Source organism: Enoplosus armatus, chromosome 13 (genome assembly GCF_043641665.1).
Source record: "Enoplosus armatus isolate fEnoArm2 chromosome 13, fEnoArm2.hap1, whole genome shotgun sequence".
NCBI lineage: Eukaryota > Metazoa > Chordata > Actinopteri > Centrarchiformes > Enoplosidae > Enoplosus > Enoplosus armatus.
Genome location: NC_092192.1, coordinates 9,070,546 through 9,094,122, shown reverse-complemented (window position 1 = coordinate 9,094,122; position 23,577 = coordinate 9,070,546). Strand labels below are relative to the sequence as shown.

The window sequence follows — 23,577 nt, the reverse complement described above, 5'->3', positions numbered from 1 at the left end:
AAACAAGAGTATGTGATGATGACAAGGTGAGTTGATTTGATGGGGGAAGGTTGAAGTTGAGGAAGAGTAGGCAGGGAGGGGAGAGGGAGACAGAGGAGGAGGAGGAAGAAGAGGAGGAGTGTAGGAAGCATAGCACTGCAGGGGGCAGAGCCTATGAGAACAAATATGATGGCTCCATGACATCCCGTCTTCAGGTCCAAATCAAATGAGCACCCCCATGTGTCTGTTATCTGTAATTACACCACGTAAAAAAAAAAAAAAAACTCAGGCCAATCACTGAACTGATGGCTGATCAGAGTTATGCAGCTGTCATTTATTACATGACAGCTTGTTACATGGCTTGGCTTTCTACAACAAAGTCAGACACACAAAATATTTCATTACTTCCTGGCTTGTGTCTGAGTTTTTTTCCCACTACATTTGTTGTGTGTTGTGCTAGGGACAAAATCAAATTTAATGTACTGTATGTGTGAAACGAGTTGTGATTAGAGATTCTGATTAGAGATTCTGAGATGTGACAACAGATGGAAAAGTTGTAAATAAAAACATTGATTGGGGCTAATAAAGACACAGTTTGTACCCTGAATAAGAGATGAAGAAAGATTGTGTGGCAAGTCCATCATTGGAACAGGAGGCACAGGCAGACACACAGTCACTGACCTGTCCACAGCCTCCACATCAAAACAAAACCTCTTTTCTATCGAGTCGGTCTTCCTCCTGGTGCACGACTTGAGCATGAAGCTATCCTCATCTCCCTGACGAAGAGAGAGTACAAGACAAAAAAGAATAATAACATATCAGTGTAATTTTGATACGTGCACAACAGCTTGTAGGGCATCAAAATGGGATGTAAACCGTCACTTTAACGCTCTGCAAATAACAAGAAGAGAAGAATCCTGAACCAACAAACTGGATGTTTTCTTGGACAAGTCTGACAACACTGACAGATTAAGCAAAACAGTTTTTAGAGTTAAGTGCCTTTTTTGGTTTGGAAGCACATTGGGATGATTTTGGCCAAACACCTGCAGTGTGAGGTAGGCAACGACACAAATCTCTGAAGGAGCTGGCTAACAAGAAATGAACTTGAAATTGAAAAACATGTATAAATAGGAACAAAGAACTGTGGTGTTATAGTATCTAGACTGAGCCCCATCCCACACTGTCCATGATAGACTCATTTATTTAGCCTCAGGTACAACAACATCTGCTTAAATCTGTTCTTTATGTGAAAAAGTTTTTTTATTTTACATCATCAACAGAAAAAGTCCGAAGTTTTGCCTCAGTATCGAGATGAGGAGCGTTTTTGACGCATGGTACCATTTTACACCCGCATACAGTCATACAGGGAGAGAGAGAGAGAGATAACAATTTCTCCCACCAAAGCAGCCTCAGTAGATAAATATATATCATATATATAATGGTCATATATGGCTTAAGTGGCATATACTGTATAATGTAATGTTAGACTACATCTACATGGACAATTTGGGTAGTGCCACACATTGTCATATAAAACATATATATTAACATATATGAAACATTCATTTTGAGGTAATTATCTTACATTTCTGGCCCTCATAACACTTTGCTGAGGAAATACATGAATACCCAGTAAATATTTAACAACATCCAGAGAGAATTAAAAAGAGAAAGTCACCATATTTGAACTAATGTTGATTGTTATTCATCATGTGCATGTTAAAGACCCAGAAGACCAAAACATGTTGGCAACTGAACTTAACTTCCCTATTTAACTTTACACTTTAACATAAAAAAAACTCACACCATATTTGTGTGTCAACTTCTGGAACTGCTCAGCCTCACCGCCTTTCATAGGATGTGGCTTACTTTATTCATGTGGATTTATTATCAGTTTCATTTCGTTTTGTTTTTGTACAGATACTGTGTGATAAAGCACCATGTTTACATTCTCGCTTCATGGCTACTATAAAACACTAATGTGCCCTGGTCTGATGTCATCATCTTGACTCTATGATCCTCTATGATATGTTCTTACTGTGTTGGAGCTGAAAGGCTTTCCGTGATGTTCAGTGTTTCTACTTTTACTTCAGCTAACCACTCAAAATGCTCTGGGACAAACCTTCAGCAAAACAGGCCTGGGCTTGCATCAGCGTTGGGTTATTCGGTATGTAGGTGGAGAGAGTTATAAAAGACAGTCATGCTGCTTACTCACAACATCTTTGGCAACCCTGTTCTCTCTATCTACTGAGGCTGCTTTGGTGGGAGAAATTGTTATCTCTCTCTCTCTCTCTCTCTCTCTGTATGACTGTATGCGGGTGTAAAATGGTACCATGCGTCAAAAACACTCCTCGTCTCGATACTGACGAAAAAAATTTGACTTTTTCTGTTGACGATGTAAAATAGTTCTACAGTTTTCTGCTCTCAAAACTTCATTGCAGCTTCCCTGAAAATATCTCTTGCCATCATGTTGTGTATTGGGAATAATAAAAACCCCCAAACCCCCAAACACACAGTGAGAGCTGCTTGTGCTCAGCAGTGAAGAGAGTGTGTTAATGAGTGTTAGAGAGCAGCCCAGTTTGATGAACTGGGTGAGAACCAACTGAAAATCAGATAATATGATGACTAGGTGTGTGTGTTTGTGTCTGTATATGAGGGTGTGTGTGTGTTTAAGCGTGTGGAACATTTCTGTGCCCGGCGTTTGTTTCTACTGCTATAAAATATATCTTTTGTTTCTTACTAACATATAAATATAGGTAGCTAGACAGATGGACAGCAGGGATGTTTAGTGACATTTTAACCATATCTGTGTACTTAAATGACCAAAGCTACTCACCATTTTCCCTCCAGATTTAGGGTCAAACAGGACCATGGTGACCCTCTTGGGCTCACGATGGTACCTACAGTAGTACTTCACCCAGGTAGATACAAATGAGCCTGAGGGAGAGAGAGAAAGAAATGGAGACAGATGAAGATGAAGAGAGATAAGGTTGAAAATGAAAAGCACAGGAGAAGAGAGGAGGGAAGAGAAAATGGTGACGTCAAATGGTCAGAGAAAAACAGAGACAGAGGCAGGAGGGGGGCGACAGGGTTAAAGCAAAAAATAAAAAAAAAGGATCTTAGTCATGCCTGCTTTAGTGCTACATGTTACCATGGTAACCGCACGAGGTCAGAGCTGCTGTCACGTCTCCAACAGATGAGACTTGACTTCGTCAATCGTAGGTTCATTAAGGTTTGTTTGTTCTGCTGCTCTGACAGTGTGTGTGTGTGTGTATGTGTGTGTGTGTGTGTGTGTATGTATGTGTGTGTGTGTGTGTGTATGTGTGTGTGTGTGAGCCAAACAACATGCCCCTAACATGCACGTACTGTGCCCACGCCCACACACACACACACACACACACGCACACACACACATACATATTCATGTTTCTATGGTACTGCAACATTGTAAACTGTTGCTAAATGGCACCCTCATTGTGAAATTTAACATGTAAACACACACAGAAGTAGGCTGATACGTACGCTTCTCCTGTACAAACAAGTATCCCTCCATGGTGTGCTGGCTGACACTCTTGTGTTCATGTGGATTCTCTTTCATCTTCCTCATCAGACTCTCCACCTCCGACCGCGTGCTCTCAAAACGGTTCCTCGTCTGTCAACACAGAGGAGCACATGCTTTAGGCCTTTCAGTCTGATCCTGAGTAAGCTTAACTTCCGACAAAAGCATAACTTCTACGAACCTGTTTTTCAGCAGAATAACATATACATAAAAAAAAAACATTCATTACAGAAAAAAACACAAAAATGCTACGATATATATATATATATATATAATACAATCTCAGATGACTCTTTGAGTAACTGTTAGACCTTTGAATTCCTTTCATTTGGAGGATTATTTTCTCTTAGACATCTTCTACCTTCTAAAATGTTCCCTCTGTGCTAATGAGGCTGACCTGAATGACCCTGGATTTAGATGCCCTTTGAACTTTCAACACTATTGCTTCAACGTAGCATTTGGGTGAAGTAGCCTTTTCAGTTGAAGATTACAACTAAGAAAGTTGTAAGTAAGAAAAACAAACCAAATCTGGAGGAGACGGATGTACACTCTACAAAAACTGCCACTTGTGACGAATAAAAACAAGCATTGATGGAGAAACACAACACGTCATTGGCTACTGCATGTTTTCTATTTTGACTCTGTTCTTCTTAGTTTTTAATTACAGAATTTTTTTTCGAGTGCATAAATGTATACTTATGTGCAGTGCTCAGGGTTACGGTGTGACCTTTTGCTGTGTGTGTGTGTGTGTGTGTGTGTGTGTGACCTTACATTCTGTATGCTGATGGTGAGATCAGTCTTAAAGTGGTTAAAGTCCTTTGCCAGCTCGTAGCCGTGGTGATAGTAGGTGAACAGGCCTTGGAGAAACGCCAACAACTGAGGGAAACAAAAACAGCAAGAGGGTGAAGCAGATGAAGGAAGAAGAGGAAGGGTTAAAGATGAAGAAAAGGAGAAAGAGAGGAAAGGACAAGATGAGGAAGATGGGGAATAAATGCAGATGAAAGAGTTAGAGGACAAGTGGAAAGACGGAAATATATACAACAAGAATGTGGAGGAGGAGGGCAAGGTGGAGAAAAAACATGTGGGTTTAGTGAAGAAGGTGAAGATCGAGAGGAGGAGGTGGAAGAGGACCAGGAGGAAGAGAAGAAAAAGATATATTTTATTTAGCAGATTCATAGAGGAGGAAGTTGAGCAATTTCCAACTATGTACGCACCAAAAACACAAGACAAACTGCCATGCCACAAAGAGAAAATTAAATATTTTAAAAGATAAATGTCAGGTTTGTGTGGTATGTGTCTATTGCCTTTATTCCCTCAGCAACTACCACTGAGGTGCCCTCGAGAAAGGCACCAAAACCTCCAAACCACTGTTGTCCATTAACAACAGATTGCTGTGATTGTAGCAAGCAGCTGCTGGGTGTGGATATGTCAAAGTGAGTAAATGTAACACAGAAAACTGCTGGAAAAGAGCATGTATGCACAGAAACTCTGGGGAAAAGAAGAGTTTTAATATAACATAAAAGAAAAAAAACAAGTGTCATCTTACAGGCTCCACGAAGTCAAACATCTTCCTCTCTTGGACCTCCTGCACCTTGAAGACGTACTCCAGAGAAACCTCGTAGAAATGCTGCCGTACATTATCTACCTGGTTGTCCGCCTACAACGGGGAAAGAAATTAAAAATGACAAGACTGATATTCACTGGAAAGAATATGGGAAGTATCACCAATCAGGAGGGAGAAAGAAGAGAGATGAAAACTCAGACACGACATGTTACCTCATGTAGATGTGACTCTTTCTTCCTCGCTGAAAGGCTGAGGTGCTTCTCCAGCACTGCACAATACTTCTCTGTCTCTTTGTCATATTTTTTCTTGGCTTCCTGCATCAGATAAAACAAAAATAAAACAGAAAACTTTTATTTGGGTGACAGACGGGGCAATCAAGCTTCATGTCAGCTAACTCAACTCATGTGGAACTGAACTCTCATCATATTAACATGGTCTCTACAGGTAATCTAATCAGCGACTACCATCTGCAATCAACCATAGCCCTTGTGTAGTTGAAAAAAAAAGATTGAGCTGCTAGTTTGGAGAACACAGAGCAAGGCAAACCTAATTTAATGTTTAGCTTTCACAAAATATTTTCCATTTTTCTGGGAGTCCAGTAAGAAATTGTTCCTCCAGGGAGCACAGCTGCCTATTAAACAACAGACTGTTTCATCAGAGCTGAGATCACTGACATAAGAGACAGAGAGATAGATAATAATGATAAACCAGGGACACATAGAGCAGGGTGTGTGTTTCTTACGATTGTTGGACTGAAAAATACTGAGAAAAACTAGAGTCGAAGAAGATCAAGAGATCAAGAAAGAAAAACATACCAGCTTCTTTTTCTGACCATGCTCTAATGGCTGTACAGTCACATTAGGATCATTAAACTTTAATTCAATTCGAGCCAGCCGATGGGGGAGATATTGTAAAGAGAGACAGAGAGATTTCTTTATCTCAAACTCATGACATGACTGAGCTGGAGCTTCACAATGAAGCTCAAAAACACGGGACCTACTATCAGATTCAGAATATGTGCGTTTTACTATGAAAAACAATCAACTTTATTAGTTAATTGACAGAAATCGAACTTATGTCATTAAGCAATTAAGCATTTAAGTTAATTAAGTGATTCATCAAGTAAAAATGCCAAACATTCACTGGTTCCAGCTTTTCAAATGTGTTGTACATTTTTGACTATTTTCTGACACTTTACACTTTATTCAGTTCATTAGTTAATAGTTAATTAATAATAACAAAAATAATAGTTGTAATGCCAGTTAACGCAGTATCCACAATGTTGACAAACTTCCACAAACTTGAATTCCCGGAAGGATTGCAGATCACCAAAATGATCCATTCTACAATCTGTCCTGTGGGAACCAATGAGCTCCAAGCATGCACACCTGAAACCAGTGAGCCAAACTTCTGTTTACCCATTATATTTTATATTCATCTTAATTTTACTGATGCCAGACCACTGGCCTTTTCAAAGTAAGACATTTTGACATGTCACAGTAGGAAAAACACAGGTATAAATAATAAACTTAATGATGGCTGAATTCCATTAAGCTGCTTCAGTTTCAGAGTCCTGGTATTGTGCATGCTGGCTCACTGTCACACCGTCATGACTTACTGGGACACTTGAACAGAACGGAGCCATTGCTATGTTATTAGTAACAACTGTGCTTCTCCTACTATGACTAGTCACAATGTCTGCTGTGAAAAAGGCCAGTTGGGGGTAATGTAGTCAGTCACTGAGCAGCACTGTTTTTTATGGTCTTCCTGTCTGGTTATTTGTATTCATGTGAATTCATTTTTCCAACTCCTCTTGGAAAGACATTTGCAAAGGAAATAAAACTTCCAGATCCAGTGAAAGATGCGAACGAAATGATGCCCCGTCAGTCTGAACTCTGACAAGCCGATGATGTCAATCCCTGCTGCAGTCACATGACACAGGTGTTTCATTGCCAAGCCAGTTTCAACAGCGAGAAGAGTCCTCAGGGCCAGAGGAGGAATAGACAGCAGCTGCAGAACGCATCAGAGATGAAGAACATTCCCCTAAACAACAAGGCCTCTGTTTAAAGTCTGCCTCTTTGACTTTCTCACATTAACTGCTGCTGTAACGCTCTCCTGTGTGTCTCTCATTAAGGGGTTCATGACATAATTCCGATTAAATATACATTTGAAAAATCAACTGAAACAAGCTTGATTGTCTGACAAATTACACAGCCAGTATAAATGTAGTGTTTTCTATCACTCACTGTTTTTTTTACCAAATCTTTTGGTGAGGCATTTAAATTGGCTTAATTTAAGTTACTTCCATCCTCAGCCAGCAGGTGGCAATCTCCCCCCAGAATGATTGCTAATGATTTTCTTCTATTTCCAGAAGAGTAAAGTAAATGAAATGGTTTGATACAGGATCATGCCCTGCCACCAGATTGACTCATCACAGCTACACTCCACTTGCTCCGTCATGTCAACAATTACTAGGAGGTCCCACTGAAATATGAAGCCAACCAATGCATCATCACTCCCTGCATGTTTCTGCAAACAGCACATGGCATCAGACTTTTTGTAAACAGTCACTTTATTTGTGCTTTTTTTTAGTTCACCACCGTACCAAAGTTCACTAACAGTGTATCATGAAACAAACAGCAGCAGCATCTGCTGTGCCTTGCACGGGAGTTATTCAAACTTAAATTCACATAAGGACTGCGGATACATACATTTATCACCAAAATCACTCTGTTCTCTAACTCTGCTTAATCAGTTGGAAGCAAGAAATGACACATGAATTTTAATAATATAAATCATTAATTTTGCTCATACAAGTGTGTTTATTTAGGCACGATTGGACCCAGTTCATGACACTTAACAACATCTCTCCAAAATCATTGCAGCAGTCGATCTTTTCAGAGAGTTTGTGCTGAATGTGTTTATTCAGAAAGGTTTTTATTGTTGCTGCATGTATTAGTTTTTAGACAAACATGGGCCTCACATTAGCAGCTCTATGTCCTTTAGAGTGCCAGCCTCATGATAGTCTGAAAAGCAGTATTATTTAAGCTTGCAGTGCATGCTGATGAATTTAATTGCATTACTTGGTTTCTGCCACAACTTTATTTGCGTGATTTCCATAGTGAATAAGATTAGAACCTGGGCCTGAGTTTTCTTGAAACAAACATATTTCGACTGTTCTTCATCCACTCACTGTAATTTTCCTAAAACTCCTCTTTTGTCAGAGCACTGCCAGCTCTGGAGGCTTTAGAACAAGGTGAAGATGTTGAGGGTTCTTTTAGGGCTAAACTGGGATTAGTACATCGCTCACGGTGGCCTAACCGCACAGATTATGCGTTCACTTCTTAATCTGGTCACCGTGTCGCAATCAAACAATGACCTGCTGTAAAGGGTGGATTAACAGGGTATACACTGATGATAATAATACTGCATGTATCAGGGGACCCCCGTGGCTACTCATCTAGGTCCTATGGCTAATGACCGCACAGGGTAAGTGCAGCACGACCTGCTGTAAGAAGATTTTGACAGAACATTGACACATGGCATATTTATTACATGGGGCGAGGGATTACCCTAAAATGTAAAGTATAGTATTTATCTATTAATGTGGGTGTTGTAGAATTTCCTGTTAAAAGTCTACAGATCAAAAAATGGAGATTAAAAAATCTAATTAACACAATATGTATATAGTAAACCTTGAGTCTTCCTGTTTACCTACTTGCTTACTTTTTTATGTTAATTCTGTACATTAAGTTAGGGTACAAAAAGATTTATACAGACTGAAACACTAAAACAACACCAGCCATGCCATGAGGGAGGCCTGCTGTCCTGAGACCCCCCCAGTGGGAATCAGTGATTTATGGCAGGATTATGTATTCCTCTAATCTCCTATCCAGGTCATGTAGCAATGGTTCAGACCTTGATATGAATTCATGGACAAGAGGACACAGAGACATGCAGTAAATATTCTGTATATCTATTTATACTATAGCTTTTTATTACTGTCTTAGAAAGACTTTCCCAAATTCTCTCGGCGCAAAGTCAGTGTGTGGCAGCTGCCTGAGATGGTGAACTTCATATTAAAGACTGAGCTTTTTAAGGTGTCATTAACATTAACATTAACACACACAGGTCTGTGGTACAGGCAAAATGTCGTATAAATCTCCAAGATATACTGTATTTGTATCTGATGGTATTTGGCTTGTTCTATTATCTTATTCTCAAGTCTTTGAGAATTGAGGAATTGAAGAACTACTGTATATCATTATGAACTGTATGAGTGGTGTTGTGTCTAACAGTGCCCTTCTAACAGCTGCAGAAGCACTGAATTTGGATTTTATTGATTAACTGATTTATGTTTCACTGAGATATATCCATACTAGTGCACAGTGCATGTGCGTCACCAGCCATACACTAGTCGCCAGCTTACCTTGGCTGCACTGATCTGTTCTTTTCTGAACCGCTCCAGAGGCATAATCAGCACATCATTGGCATTCTCGATCTAGGGGCACACACACACAAACACATAACATCACAGACCAGCACGTATACATTACTGTATAACAGACATCTTATTCATATGATTTTCTGTTAAATTATAATGATCACTCATATAAGCAAACTGAAACCATCGTAGACCTCTGAATTTAGAGGTTCGACACAGTTCCCCGGGTTACAGGAGCACGCAAACTAAACCTAAAGCCTACATGACTATCATATGATGCCAGACATGACATCATTTTGTAGGAATGACAAAAGACTAAATAAAAAAATGACCTGTCCACTGAGACCATTTGACTAATTGACTTAGAGTGACCTATCACAGTGATAATAAGCTCTATGTGTAAAACACATCTTCCACTTCCCTCCCATCAACCACCCATAATATTCCTTACAATTTGTTAGGTCACTCACCATACGTGTCCTCTCATCCTCCAGGTTCTGTAGGACTGCAGCAAACTCCTGAAGAGACTTGGCTAAGTTGGTAGAGAGAGAGAGAGAGAGACATAAAAGACAGAGACAATTAGACAGAAAGACAGAGGGAGAGAGAGAAAGTGGGTATTTCCAATAGCGATGGTGAAACAAACAGAAACAGAGAGAAAGTGTTTGAAGAAAGTTGGCACGAGGTGGCGGGGATGAAGCTTTGTTTCTGCTCTTGGACGTCTCACAAATGTTTCTAAACTCATGACACAGCAGAGTAATTATCTGGAAATGAAACCGCAATTTATATGGTTTGTTTCTATGGTGCTTTCACAGTGAGCACAGCTCGGTGCTTGTTTCCCCGCTCGCTGGCAGGCGAGGCATGGCTACATTGTTTCGGGTCAGAGTTTCCACTTCAATTGCCTCCATCCCTGTCCAGCACACACACACACACACACACACACACACACACACACACTTAGTTGTGTGAGCATATATACATATCGAGCACGTGCAGCTTGAGCACTGGCATGTAAAAATCACACATGAATGCATATGGACAGCGGAGCCCACGTTTAGTCCTTAATCATCACATGATAACATACACACTTCCACTCACTCTGCTTTTTAACATCAGACTTTACAGGATTTGGTTCTCGGTAGTCAGATCCAACTATAAGGGAGCAGAACCTCAGGACTATGCAAGGAATGCATTGAAAAACAGCGCAGTCCTTTAATAAAGCTCATAAAAAGCAGTCAAACCTTGCAGTAAGCTCAATCACACTTTCTTAATCAATTACGTAGAATAATAAAAATGTGATACTGAGAGAATATTCTATTTTTACATTGCTGTGTAAGGAAACTTAATTAATAAAAGTAATTTCTTTAAATTATCCATCAGGAGTGGAATCATCACTGTATCAGAGAAAAGAAATGAGTTTTGACATGACTATGAATATCCTTAAAACAACAGTGCCGTGGTGCAGCCCAGTTGAGCAGCAAGCTGTTCAGGAAAGATAGCCAGGGTTAGTTAAACAACAGTAGTGGGTGGGTCGGGCCAGTGAGAAGTTGCAGCCTGCACAGACAGAGCCAGGCAGCAGGAGAGGGTGTGGTGACTGCTGCATGTTTCACAGCGAGCTGTTTGGACAGCGACAGAAAGAGCACTGCATGACCTGGATGAGTTCATGGAATTAAGAATTATATTTTCATGTACTGCACACCAATTAAACATGTAATATTACACAATATTCTCATGTAGGTTTGGGTCAGCATGAAGTTATTACATTGATTGGAGAGGGGAGAGTAGGTAACATCAGACAAGAGCAACATAAAAAAAAACAACAGGCTTAAGCAAGAGCTATGAAACAGGTCACACAAAGTAGGATACTTTATTGTGTTTTTATTATAGAGGATAAGGACATACATATGTAATTATGACTGTATATCTTATGCAAATGAAGCTGTTATTATGTTTGGAGAATGGGCAGAAATCTACACTGTAAACTGGACTGTAGATCGTATCTTATCTGCACCACAGATGCTCCTGATGCCACTGGAAAAACTACCTATTGATTATATGCACAATCAATGTTTTTGACACTGATTGTTATAATGACAAACGTTGGTGAAGAGTAAGGGTTAGCCTTGTGCACAATTTGACTGGCTTCTCTCACTGTATTTCATTTCCAGATAATGATATGTATATAATATTATCATAATCATATCATATCATATTATAGTATATTATATTATATTATGCTTTAAAGACTCCAACGTGGAAATTAAATAATATTAGTTAGTTTAAAGAAAGACGAATATAATGTGAGGTTTTCCTAATTTTTTTTACTGTTTTTAGGCACTAAAGGCAGAGATTTGCCTGGCAATTAAACAGACATGACTCTTCATATGATTTTTAGAATTTGCCAATGAATTCCACTTGATGGCATTCATCAAAGAATAAGCTTTGTACTAAAAAAATTAATGAACAGATTCAGGACAGAGGCATAATTTGAGACTGGTTGCTATGTCTTCCTATATAATAGCACTGAAAACCAAGCTGGCCTTTGAAGCAGTGCTGATATGACAGTCTTTTTTCTTTTGCCAGTACAGTGAATATATTGGATTTCATATCAGCAAAGCTCACCTATGCATATTTCATCATCCGTCTCTGCGTCACCAATACACTGGAATTTAAACTCGTTGAGAGAGTCAGCAAACTTCCTCTTGGCCGTTGACAGACCTGAGAGAATGGAGAGAAAAGAAAGAGAGGCCGTTAGGTTTACTAAAGGATGCTTTAGAGACAGCCTGCTTTCTTAGCAAAAGCCATATTTCATGTTTAGTGCGCCTTATTCTGTGGGAGTCCAAAATGATTCAACTACCAACTGTAAAGACTCATATAAAGCATCACATTCTGACTTTTAATGTTAGTTACATAAAAACGTGTAACACACCCATGTAAGAGAATATCACTCTTGGTCCAGATTACACTTCTTTTCATGCGGTTACTGAAAGTGAGAGTGAGTGGAAAGAGGCTAAATGCAGACAGGCGGATACTGTGAGTGGATCCCCAGTGGCGTTAGTGATGAAGGTTGACAGCTTCTACATTTGAGTGGAGGTTTGTGTGTGGTGCTGAAAAGTGCAAAAAGTTCCATTAAACTTAACTCACATTAGCCAAGCGAGGCAGTGAAAAGCCTCGGACAGATGGATGCCTTTCAAATAATACATGAGGCGCTAAGAGCTCCGGGGAGACAGACACTCACAGCCAGTTTGGCTTCCCCTCCATTTAAACTCGAGGCAGAGCCACCTTCACTACAATATTTCCTGTTGTCGGACTGGCAGAGGTCAGCCAGATATGCAGGATAACTCTCTTCGAAACTGCATATATTGAGGAGCAACACCAGGAGCATGTTACCCTGACACTGAGACAGAAAGAATCAAGGAGTTACAGGAAATTTCAAATCATGACCATCTCTATTGATGCTTTGGATAATTATTCCTTTACTTCCATGGGCAAAGAAGAAAGAAAGAAAATAAGAGTAACAGTATGATGTGGTTAACCCCAGCAGAGAGAGGACAAAAAGCGTTCACCAGCAAATATGTATTTCAGTGGCGTTTTGTATACTATTGATAGAACTTAAAATGAAATCCAGACAAGGATGCAGAGAAACAAAGAGGGGGGAGAAAAGAGAGGATAGATCAAGAGTCTCACGGAAAGACAGATGGGAGTCAGGGAAAGGACAGTGAGTGTAGAGAGAGAAGACAGACAGAGCGTAATTGGCCATGTTCATGTAAATACCACAGGTCCTCCATGCAGATATGTGTGTGTATGTGTGTGTGTGTGTGTGTGTGTGTGTGTGTGTGTGTGTGTGTGTGTGTGTGTGTGTGTGTGTGTGTGTGTGTGTGTGTGTGTGCGCGTTTGGAAAGATCTGCTGCAGCTTGCCAGTCGGGAGAAATAAAACACAGGCGTAGCAGCTCCTGCATGTGCTGCCAGAAACACACACATGCTGGCAAACACACACTCTCACACACACACACACACACACACACACACACACACACCACTGTCTCTCTTGGGACTGAGTCAGAAAAATGTCGCAGGATGTCAGTCAGCAGTGAGTCACAGTGGCTCCGTAGCGTCAAAAAAACTAAAGTATGACCAAACTGAGACCACACTCCAACCTTGAAGGATAAACTGCGGTTTTACAGTACCAGTGTCCAGTAAAGAATACTTTACTTCTTCCAGTAGTCCCCTAACACACAGTATTCTGTCACAATTCATTCAACAATAGTAGTCCTAGGTTGCAAACATTTTTTAGTGAAATACAAACAATCTGGAAAATAAAATTCCACTTGGATTTCCTTTGGATTGAACATTTATGCCTTCTAAGCTGTTCAGTTACAAATCATTGTAAGTAAATGTCATATAATTAATAATATAAATAATTTATTTGCAACAATCACCTGTTCATTTGTCAAACAAATACAATCAATGGTTTTTCAGTTTTGGCCTGTAGTGGACATGAATGTTGAAGAATTATAGAAATTAGCCAAATAGCAAATAGGCACAGTTGAGCAGAAAGGTTTGAGACAGCAGGCCGTTTCTGTTTTAAAAGCTATGGCCCTCTCTTTGAAGCTGCTGTGTGTGTGTGTGTGTGTGTGTGTGTGTGTGTGTGTGTGTGTGTGTGGGCCTCCACGGCTTTAAAAGCCAGAAATGTCAGCACCTGGCAAAGTCATCTGTGTAGAACCTAGTAGTGACTCAACAACCAAGTGAAAGCCCTGCAGACATATCAGAGAGTAGTTGCACTGTAACACTGTAACAATTCATTGTAACTGATTATTTTGTTATAGGAAAGAAATGTGAAGGAGAAGGTAGAGAATCATTATTTTGCATGTGTGCTGCAGCATTAGTGAGAATCCACCCATAATCCTTTGAGTGTTAAACACAAGCCTTTTACGTTGTTATATTATATATATAACAGCACTAACAGCATCAAAATTTTCTGATGTGATACCATTGAAGTGCCTGTTTTCTATCACACATTTTTCACTAACTAGTAGCAGGAGTGCATTATTTTCAGCACGGGTGGCCTCAGTGTGACTGATGTCATGCTCCGTGTCCACTGAGCTACACAATATCTCTATCTACACTGTCTTCCTCACTCTTGCCTCTCCGCTCTCTTATTTTTGGCCTGCACCTCCCTTCCCTCTCCTTTCGGCCACTGACAGCTCCTCTCAGCACCTTCTTGTGAGTGAAACGTACCCATCGTCGTTCATTTCTTCCCTCCGGCTGCTGCCACACTCTGCATGCTCTCCTTCATGAACATCAAAACCAACCACAGGCCAACGAGTAGGAAAACAGAAGGGCATTTAAAAATGTGTGTATTCTAATAGTTACTGTGCAACAGTAAAACAGTCATCCACTTATACTTAATTTTATCGTTTCATACGTTCTGTTCTGCCAACCGCAGTCCGTTTCAGTTGGTTTCAGCTGAACATTCCGTTGCTAGTAGCAACCCCAACTGGCTCAGTTCTGTAGAAGCTTAACTGACATCCACCATTTTTAAAGATCTGTGACCAAGCAAACACTCAAAGGCATCTTTTTCTACTCCTTAAATGTCTTAGTTGAAGCATCATCTGTAGCTATTATTTAATTACAGCTGTTTTATGATTGTTGATTAGTGGTTTAGTATAATATAGTTTTTCTATGATCTGCTTACTGCTAACCAAGCTAGCCACTATGCTAGCTGTCTGGAGCTAATGTTGCTAATACCACATTATAAGTGACAGTTGAATGAAGCTACTGTTGGGATACCTGTTGCGTATCTTATTCTTTTTACATTTACTTTACTGTGTTTTACATCCTATTAGACCACTGACTTCTGATTTTAAACTTTCCCCACTTCTGCAAATACGTTACTCAAGTTACTGATACACATATTTGGAAATCACTAGAATCACTTCTAGAAATCTTACATACACTTAGAGAGGAACATTTTACATCGTGTTTTTAAACTTTTACTTTAAGAATTCAGAGCAACAAACTGTCCTCATTAAGACCAGCACGCATGAACCCCCATAAAAAGGCAGACCTGGATATTGTCAGTTTATAGTTGAAGTTTATAGAGTCATAGCTGACCACTTTTTTTAACTCAATTAAAGAAAAATATTTAATTTAGCATGAAGCTCAAATTTATGTGGTCGTAAATTTAAATACACCTTAAGTAGAGCATTAAAACATTTTCAATAGATTTTGCCAGGTGAAGTGTCCCCTAACCTCTAATACTAAATGCTGGCGGAGGCATTATATTTTACATGGGCATTAAAAAGTACAGCGCTCACCGCAGCTTATTCATCAGTAAAATAAGCATCCGAAGGTTGACACTGATTCTGAAAGGAAAGTGTTTACCACCTTTAAGAGTGAACTTGTTACAGTAGATTTTTATTTAGGTGAAGAGTCGTAAAATAAGACTGTGTGATGTGGGAGAAGTTACAAGTGAGTTGCCTTCTGTACAGTGCAGACTATGATGACTTTAAACAAAACCCTGAAATAGTCTGGTGGACAGATGAGTTTAATTGTGATGTCTTAATGTAAACTAACATTGTCTCAAAAGCTTAACACAAAATAGTCTAGTCTTGTTCACAAGATGGACAATTTAGTCTTCAGTTTGACTTTGATTATTTGTAACCTAAGAAAAAAATCAAAAATACACCTTTTAATGAATATATTATTGCAGTGGACATTGAAGGCTGAAAATCTGATTATGTAAATTGTGCAAGTTGCTTTTTGTAGTATCATTTTAAAACGTATGCACTTCATTCTTGTGATGTTTATATAATATTACCCATAGTGCAGAATATGTTGCCTTATGATGCAACATATTCTGCACTATGGGTAATATTATATAAAAAGGCTGATTTGTCCTTCCTTCCCTTTGTTCACATCAATTATTCAGCAACAGTAACCATAATCTGTTGCAGTGTGTGCAGAAACTATTATGATTGTGTTATTGTTTGTTAGTTACTTGACAGTGTTGCTAACGAAATAATAAGACGTTTTCAAATTTTACAAGGTCTAAGTTGTATTTACATGACACAAGTACTTTTACTGTTTATCTCTATTAGTGTTGGCGCACTGAGTAAATACCATGATCACTGTGAAGTATGACTTTATCCTACTTTGGAAACAATGAGTTCAAAACTGTGATGAAAAACCTGCGAGCATGCATTTGTGTTTAGCTTACTTGCTCTTGGATGTCTCACTGTACATTTTGGCAAACGATGTGATGAGGTAACATTTTTTTTCTGGCTCATATGTGCAGATACATCATGCATGTCATATAGCTCCCCGTAGCCACTTTCTTGATATATGCTGGCAACAGCGGCACACTAGGACACACACAAACACAAATATATGTCGATACATCTGTGCACACACACACACACATCAGCCCAAAGCAAGGCTCTCAGCTCAAACCGTGTTTCTAAATCAAAAACACATTGTTGGCCTATATGATTCTGCAAGATCTTGCCAACACAAATGAATTACTACAAAACAAAGAAAGAATTACATGCCACAACAAGTACATTGCCCAGAGAAGCTTTTGTGTAACAGAAAGTCTTATTACAGATGTAGCGAGCACCGATGCCTTACCATTTATGGTAGCTGTTTCAATGTAGTGACTCACAAGTTCAAGCCCCAGGTTAAAAGATAGTCTGCCAACGTGTCGATAGAAGTAACATCAAAAGTATAACGAGGACTGGGTAGTCATAGCATCACATCATTTCCAAGGTGTGCACTTGATTGCCTCTAATTGCAGCAGCCATGTGTGTTGAAGTGGTAACGGGTCAGTGCGTCCAAAGTACTAAAAAGAAAAAGATCCCTTATACCTAATGATATTTATGGCTAGACACCAAGAGGGAAAAGTCAAACAAGCTTTAGAGTGAATTTTTGGTGAAGAGACCCATTAATACAGTACCAAACCATGGACTACCAATGTCTTCTGTACATTTTGGGGGCATTTTTAGCCTTTATTGCAGACAATAGTAGAGAGATGACAGGAAATGAGGGAGAGAGAGATGTAACATAGGTTTCTGATCTGACTCTAACCAGCTGACACAGCAGTTCATGGTTGGTGTCTTAACCCCTAGGCTATAGGGTCACCCTGACATTAGCTATTTTTGACTAACTCTGGCCCATTTAGACGTACAGTACATTAATTAGTGTGCACAGTCCGTGTAAATAATCCACCAAACAGAAGTGAATTACATTTTATGTTGCCCCTGCTGCTACAGAGGCATTCCATCATTGGTATTGCTGCGTAGGTCTGTTGTTAAAGTGATAAAAATCAACCACGGGATGAAAACATTTGAAATATTTTGAATATGCAATATCAGATTTGCAGCTGAAGGGGGGAAAAAGCCACATTGTTGGGAATTCCCAGATGCAAGATGCAAGGATGATGCTATCCTGTCACTGCTATTTAGTATTTGTGTGTGTGTGTGTGTGTGTGTGTGTGTGTGTGTATTTGTGTTTCTCCATGTCAGTGTCCAAGCAGGAAGGACAGCTAAGGACAGTGACAGCTAAAAATAAGTGGCCTTGTTGACACTCGCCTCTCTGTCCTCTACCCCTCTTCTCTCACACTTGAATGACAGAATTCCCCCCATTCTTCTCTCATTCACTTCCTCCTGAGCTCATGACAAAATCCAGTGGAGACACATACAAACAAACAGTATCAAGTAATTACAAAACATGTACTTGGGACTTGTTTATGAATAAATATCTTTATCCTTTATCTACCTACAGAGAGATGATAGGCACTTTGAACAAGATAATGCTCCCAGTCATAGAGCAAGAAGAGTCCAGAAGTGGTTTGAAGAAAATTCAATCAGGCAACACAATGACCACAATCCCCTGAACCCAGTGAACAGTGATGTCTGCATGGTCAGCTGTAACATAGAGATACTACAGGTGCTTTGTAACGACCATGACATCTGGCAATTTAGGGCAAAAGGGCCAAAGGTGGTCAGCATGAGGCAAAACAGCGGTTTCTACATCTGGTCAGTCCTTTCTGGAGTGTCACAGATATTTTCTTATATGTCAGTCACATGCTCCATCTGCAGTTTAATAATGACATGTGAGGGACAGTGGCTTGGATACTGCTGGAATGAGGCATTCTGCTCACAAAGGCACAGGGGAAAAAACACACACACACACAGCACTGTAAGCTACACAAAAGGAATCTGTAATTAACCACAACCATGCAGCAGCGCTGTACAACGGCTGCTATATGTATTAACTCACAAACACACACATACATAGTCGAAAGAATGGGCCTGTGTGATATCAACAGGATATCCAGCAGTAGCTTGAACTCTGCAGTAGCTTTGTTCCAAAAGCATGTGAATAGAAACCCTATTCATCAAGTGGGACAAACACAGACACACACCACACCACACCACACCACACACACATACACACCATTCATCTGTGGAGACAAAGACAGATTTCAGTCTCCTCATCTAATTCTTTACATGACCCAGCAGCCAAGCAAGGAGAGGAATCTGTGAATTCAATTATTCATTACAGTAAAAGACTCAAATCATTACATTGGTACAATTTATTTTGTAAAAAATGTTCTTTTCATAAAATCTTATCATTTAACAAGATGTTCTTTCCTAGACTGGCTATATCTAAGTAACAATGGACTGACACATTCAAGTGTCCAGGCAAGATAAAATAATCTAGTAATGAGTTTTACATGAGACACTTTTGTTTTGATTTTAAAGAAATGTATGGCACAGTGTAAATATTGCTTTGTGGTTGCCATTGTTCCCGAACTAACAGAAAAAAATGTGGCATTTTAATTTAATTTACTTCCACATGTGGCTTCAGACTAGTACAGTATTTCTCTGTTCTCATACTATATATAATATATTTGGGTCTTAGTGTAGTATGACTGATACTGGGTTTTTGAGGGCAGGATAATTAAGAACTTTAAAAATCTGGTAAAAATATTTTGACCAACTGTCTTTTTTAACCAAGAACAAATAATTTAGAGCCACTAAGCCAAGTGTCATCATTTTCATCCACAGATTCAATCTAATTGGCTTCTCCATGTTGACATCACGGTACTGCTGCCACATCCCATCACCTCTCTTAGTAAAAGCCTGTAAAACTGACCCCGATATGTGACAGCCAACAACCTCCCCCTTGGCCAAATACTCTTATTTTCTTGCACAGCAAGTTCCGTGTGTATATGTGTGTGTGTGTGTGTGTGTGAGCTAAACCCCTGTACATGGCCCGGGCTTTCCTGTTGGACAGAGAACACAAGGTCAGTTTGACATTTAGCCGGGAGGAAACACTACTTTCATGACAACAATAAGCCCCAGAAGCAGGGAAAGTGTGTGAGAGAGAAGGAGAAAAGGCGAGGAAGTGGAGATGGCTTCTTTCAGGCGTTGTCATGGTGAGTGCAGGTTGGGGGGGGAGGTCAGAGGTCACCCCTGGTCTGTCCGTTCTGCTCAGTCAGCTTTATGGGACGCAGACTGGGTTGGAGCACATTGACGTGTAACATATACCGTCTCATCGCTCTTCTTGTGCACACAGTGGAGCATATATATATATATATGGGTGATTAAGGTCAAATCTGGTCATGAATGTAGATCCTGTTACAGACCCACATTTCATGTCCATCATCGGCCTGTAATACGACCCACCAACTCAGCTGGAGAACAGTAGAAAAAAAGCTCACTGCTGTCCAGTAACATTAAGTCCTTACCATCTAATACCTTGTCAGTCGGTCCCTGTGGGCTGTGTAAAGTGGGTTAATGTTTAGAGGTTAAAGGTGGATTACTAATCGCAGTGGATTCAAATTCAGCCTCTCATTAGAATTATGCATGAATGGTGTTAATTTTATGGTTGACTTGGAAAATGGTATGCAAGTGTGTATTCCAACTGCGTACAAACAAGAAAGTCAATTTCAATCTTTTGTTTCGGCACAAGAGAAATCATATCCAAGACCGTTTCAACACTGTGTAAGTTTGAGTTGGATGCAACAGCGATAACGTCACTTCAGAGATCGAAGGAAAGAGTGAGAGATTGGCAGAGAAATGGGGAGAAAGAGAGGAAAAACAGCTCAGAGTTATATTTTATCTCATCACCATCCAAGGGCTAAGCTGGCTGCCTGTAAAGTAAATATGTCATCAGGACAAGCTGCTGCCAAGATGCTCGAGACAACCTCCAGACTGTGGCTAACTCTTCACACAAACATCTCTGTACATATGCAGGAGACACACGCACACATATGAATGTGAGCACACACACATACATAATCTACGTGTATTCTGTTGAGGGGTATCATATACCAACTTTTTTCAAGAACAATGTAGGACCATTGAACCTTTGCCACCTCAAATGGTACCGACATGTGAAATTTCCAGGTCTGGCCCATGGACTAAGATAGGCATTGCATGTAACAATGTTGTAAAATTAGCTAGCTAGTGTTACATTAGCTGTCTGTCACTCTGGGTGAGTATGTGGTCCATTATGTAGTTTAAGCTAACATTAGCCAACAACGCTATTAGGTTATCTAGATATCTATCTCCGTTTCGGCTTTTTCCCCACACAGCAGGTCACAGCCCATGCACAGAGCGATGCAATCCATCCAATAGTTGTTGAGACATTTCTCTCAAAATCAAAACCTCATGGTGGCTGATTGGTTTTCCTCTGGAGACCACGAATGTCTGTACAAAATTTCACGGCTATCCATTTATTTCTGAGATATTTCAGTCTGGACCAATGTGGTAGAACGACCAATCAATCGATCCATGGCTAAAAATGTCAGTTGCTACTGGATGCAGTCCGAAAGAGATGCACTAAATGGCAGAACTGCCTGAAACGTGATGAAGACATTTTCCCCAATAACACTGTTAGAAGTACTGCTGAAACAATTAGTCAAGTCAGTGATTATTCAATCGACCATAATCTGTTCCAATTCTGATAACGGATTAAATGTTATCCATTATTTATTAAGAGAAAAGCTGGTGGCCACCTGCACACTGTCAGCGCAAAATGTGTTAAAGAAGCACAGACCCTCCTGGGAAGTCAAGGCATTTGAGATCTATGGCCAAAACATAGTCATATAACTTACAGATATGCAATAGATTATATACACATGAATTTAAAAATATGGTGACCACGAGTTTGTGCTCCGGGGCAATCTAAAACGTTCTCTACCACATCAACTGTAGCGGTTTAAACAGACAAAATGTTAAAAAACACACACACACACATCTGTGTGCGCACACACACAGTTTCTACATACCTCTCAATCATACACTAATTGCCGCCACTTGTATAAATATTCCTGCTGGTGGTTAAACTACAGGCTGACACACAGACCTGACGTCCGATACTTCAGTCATACCCCACACCAACCCCCAAGGCCAGCCATTCACTGTCAATTTTATTTTTAACACACGTTTAACCACAGAAGGCAATGAAGAAGGAAATGAGGTAATATTAAAGCCACAATTTAGTACTTAGTACTTTGACACTGGTTCAAAATATTTGTCTACACATTAAACCAGTGAATGAAACTACACAGCTGCTAGTTTTCCAGTAATGTATATGTCATTTGTTTTACTAAACTGGATTAAACCAAAATGCCTGATTTAGGTTCTTCAGCTTAGAACTTTAATTTGTATAAGACTTAAAAGACTCCAAACCTTAAATGCCAGGAATGCCAAAACGTGTATATACAGTATGTCCAAGGCAGGGCCGTCAACATGAACAGATTACGAACATTTGCTTTTATATTTACTACGATAATGTTGTGAAAACCTTTGTGTGTTTGCCAGCAGCAGCTCTGTGGACCATAAACACCACTAAGCTGTGATGGAACTCCCTTGCATGTGGGAGTCATGACAGTAAACACACACACACACACACACACTCACAGGAGGAACTAACAGGGGCACTCACTGGCCCGCATTTGGAACCACTTATAAAAGCAAACATGGGCCAACACATGACACAGAACCGGGGTTGACAAAGCAGACCCAGCATACACACACACACACACACACACACACACACACACACACACGCACACTGGAAACACTCCCTTTGTCTATCTCAGCAGATGGCTTTCATCGCATCTGAATGTGTCAGTGCAGCGACTGAGGGGACAAGTGTTTGTGTATGTGTGTGAGAGAATGTGTGTGTGCGTGTGTGTGTGTGTTGTAAAAGTTCACTGTAATTAGCTGAGAACCTTTTCATTATCCAGGTCCAGCCTTTCATGGAGCTGAACAATCTAAAAACAACACACACACACACACAGTATGCACACACCCCACTTGCATCTTCATTCCTGTTTAATGAGTGTCAAACTGCCCATCCCAAGGATGAACCCCATGGAAGGAATTTAGAGAAGAAGCAAGAGAAAGAGAAAGAAAAAGGACAGAACGAACAAGATTAAATCATCTTTACAAAATCCTCCAAATCTCACACAGATTATAAAGTCAATGAAGCTCTGTGCTAGTTTATGATGGCTTTTCTTTGCCCTGTGATAGTACTTTGCTCATCAGAAACTGGCTGAATGGTGGTCAGAGGCCAACAAAGTGATTAACAATAGCTAAATAAAGCCCGGGAACAAAAAGAGTCAAACAATGACACACAAAGTCCCGACTAGAATGAACTGAGTTAGATGGTGGAGAGGGCGCAGGAAGAGTTGGGGGAAACAGGGGAGAAGCAAGAGGAAGAAAGTCATATCATTTTAGTGAGGAACGGAGGGAACTGAGCTGAGAAACAGCTGTAGGAGAAGGAGATGTGAAGTGTTTCTGGCTGGATTTAACACTTCAGAGAGGCAGAGGAATAAAAAGATACTTTGGGGGCGAGGGCATATTAAGGAAAGAGAAGCCTGGAGGGAAATAATTTACAAATCAGACACACATTTTTACCCTGTCTGATGTACCCTTACTGGCTTTTGAATACATTTTACCTTCAGATATTGATCATTGGTTGTACATTGCTACTGTGGGCTACTTTCAAGACATCCCC

At 40.0% G+C, this 23,577-nt stretch overlaps 1 protein-coding gene across 1 annotated transcript in view; it reads right to left on the bottom strand.

The window, feature by feature from the left end:
* LOC139295053 (rho GTPase-activating protein 26-like) overlaps nucleotides 1-23,577 on the bottom strand; it is an 83,135-nt gene that overhangs the window by 33,150 nt on the left and 26,408 nt on the right. The window contains exons 2-10 of the mRNA XM_070917129.1: nucleotides 12,166-12,261; nucleotides 10,017-10,078; nucleotides 9,532-9,603; nucleotides 5,315-5,416; nucleotides 5,085-5,195; nucleotides 4,310-4,414; nucleotides 3,502-3,631; nucleotides 2,816-2,916; nucleotides 661-755 (exon numbers count right to left, since the gene is read on the bottom strand). Coding sequence (XP_070773230.1) covers nucleotides 661-755; nucleotides 2,816-2,916; nucleotides 3,502-3,631; nucleotides 4,310-4,414; nucleotides 5,085-5,195; nucleotides 5,315-5,416; nucleotides 9,532-9,603; nucleotides 10,017-10,078; nucleotides 12,166-12,261 — 874 coding nt within the window. The remainder of the gene's footprint in view (nucleotides 1-660; nucleotides 756-2,815; nucleotides 2,917-3,501; nucleotides 3,632-4,309; nucleotides 4,415-5,084; nucleotides 5,196-5,314; nucleotides 5,417-9,531; nucleotides 9,604-10,016; nucleotides 10,079-12,165; nucleotides 12,262-23,577) is intronic.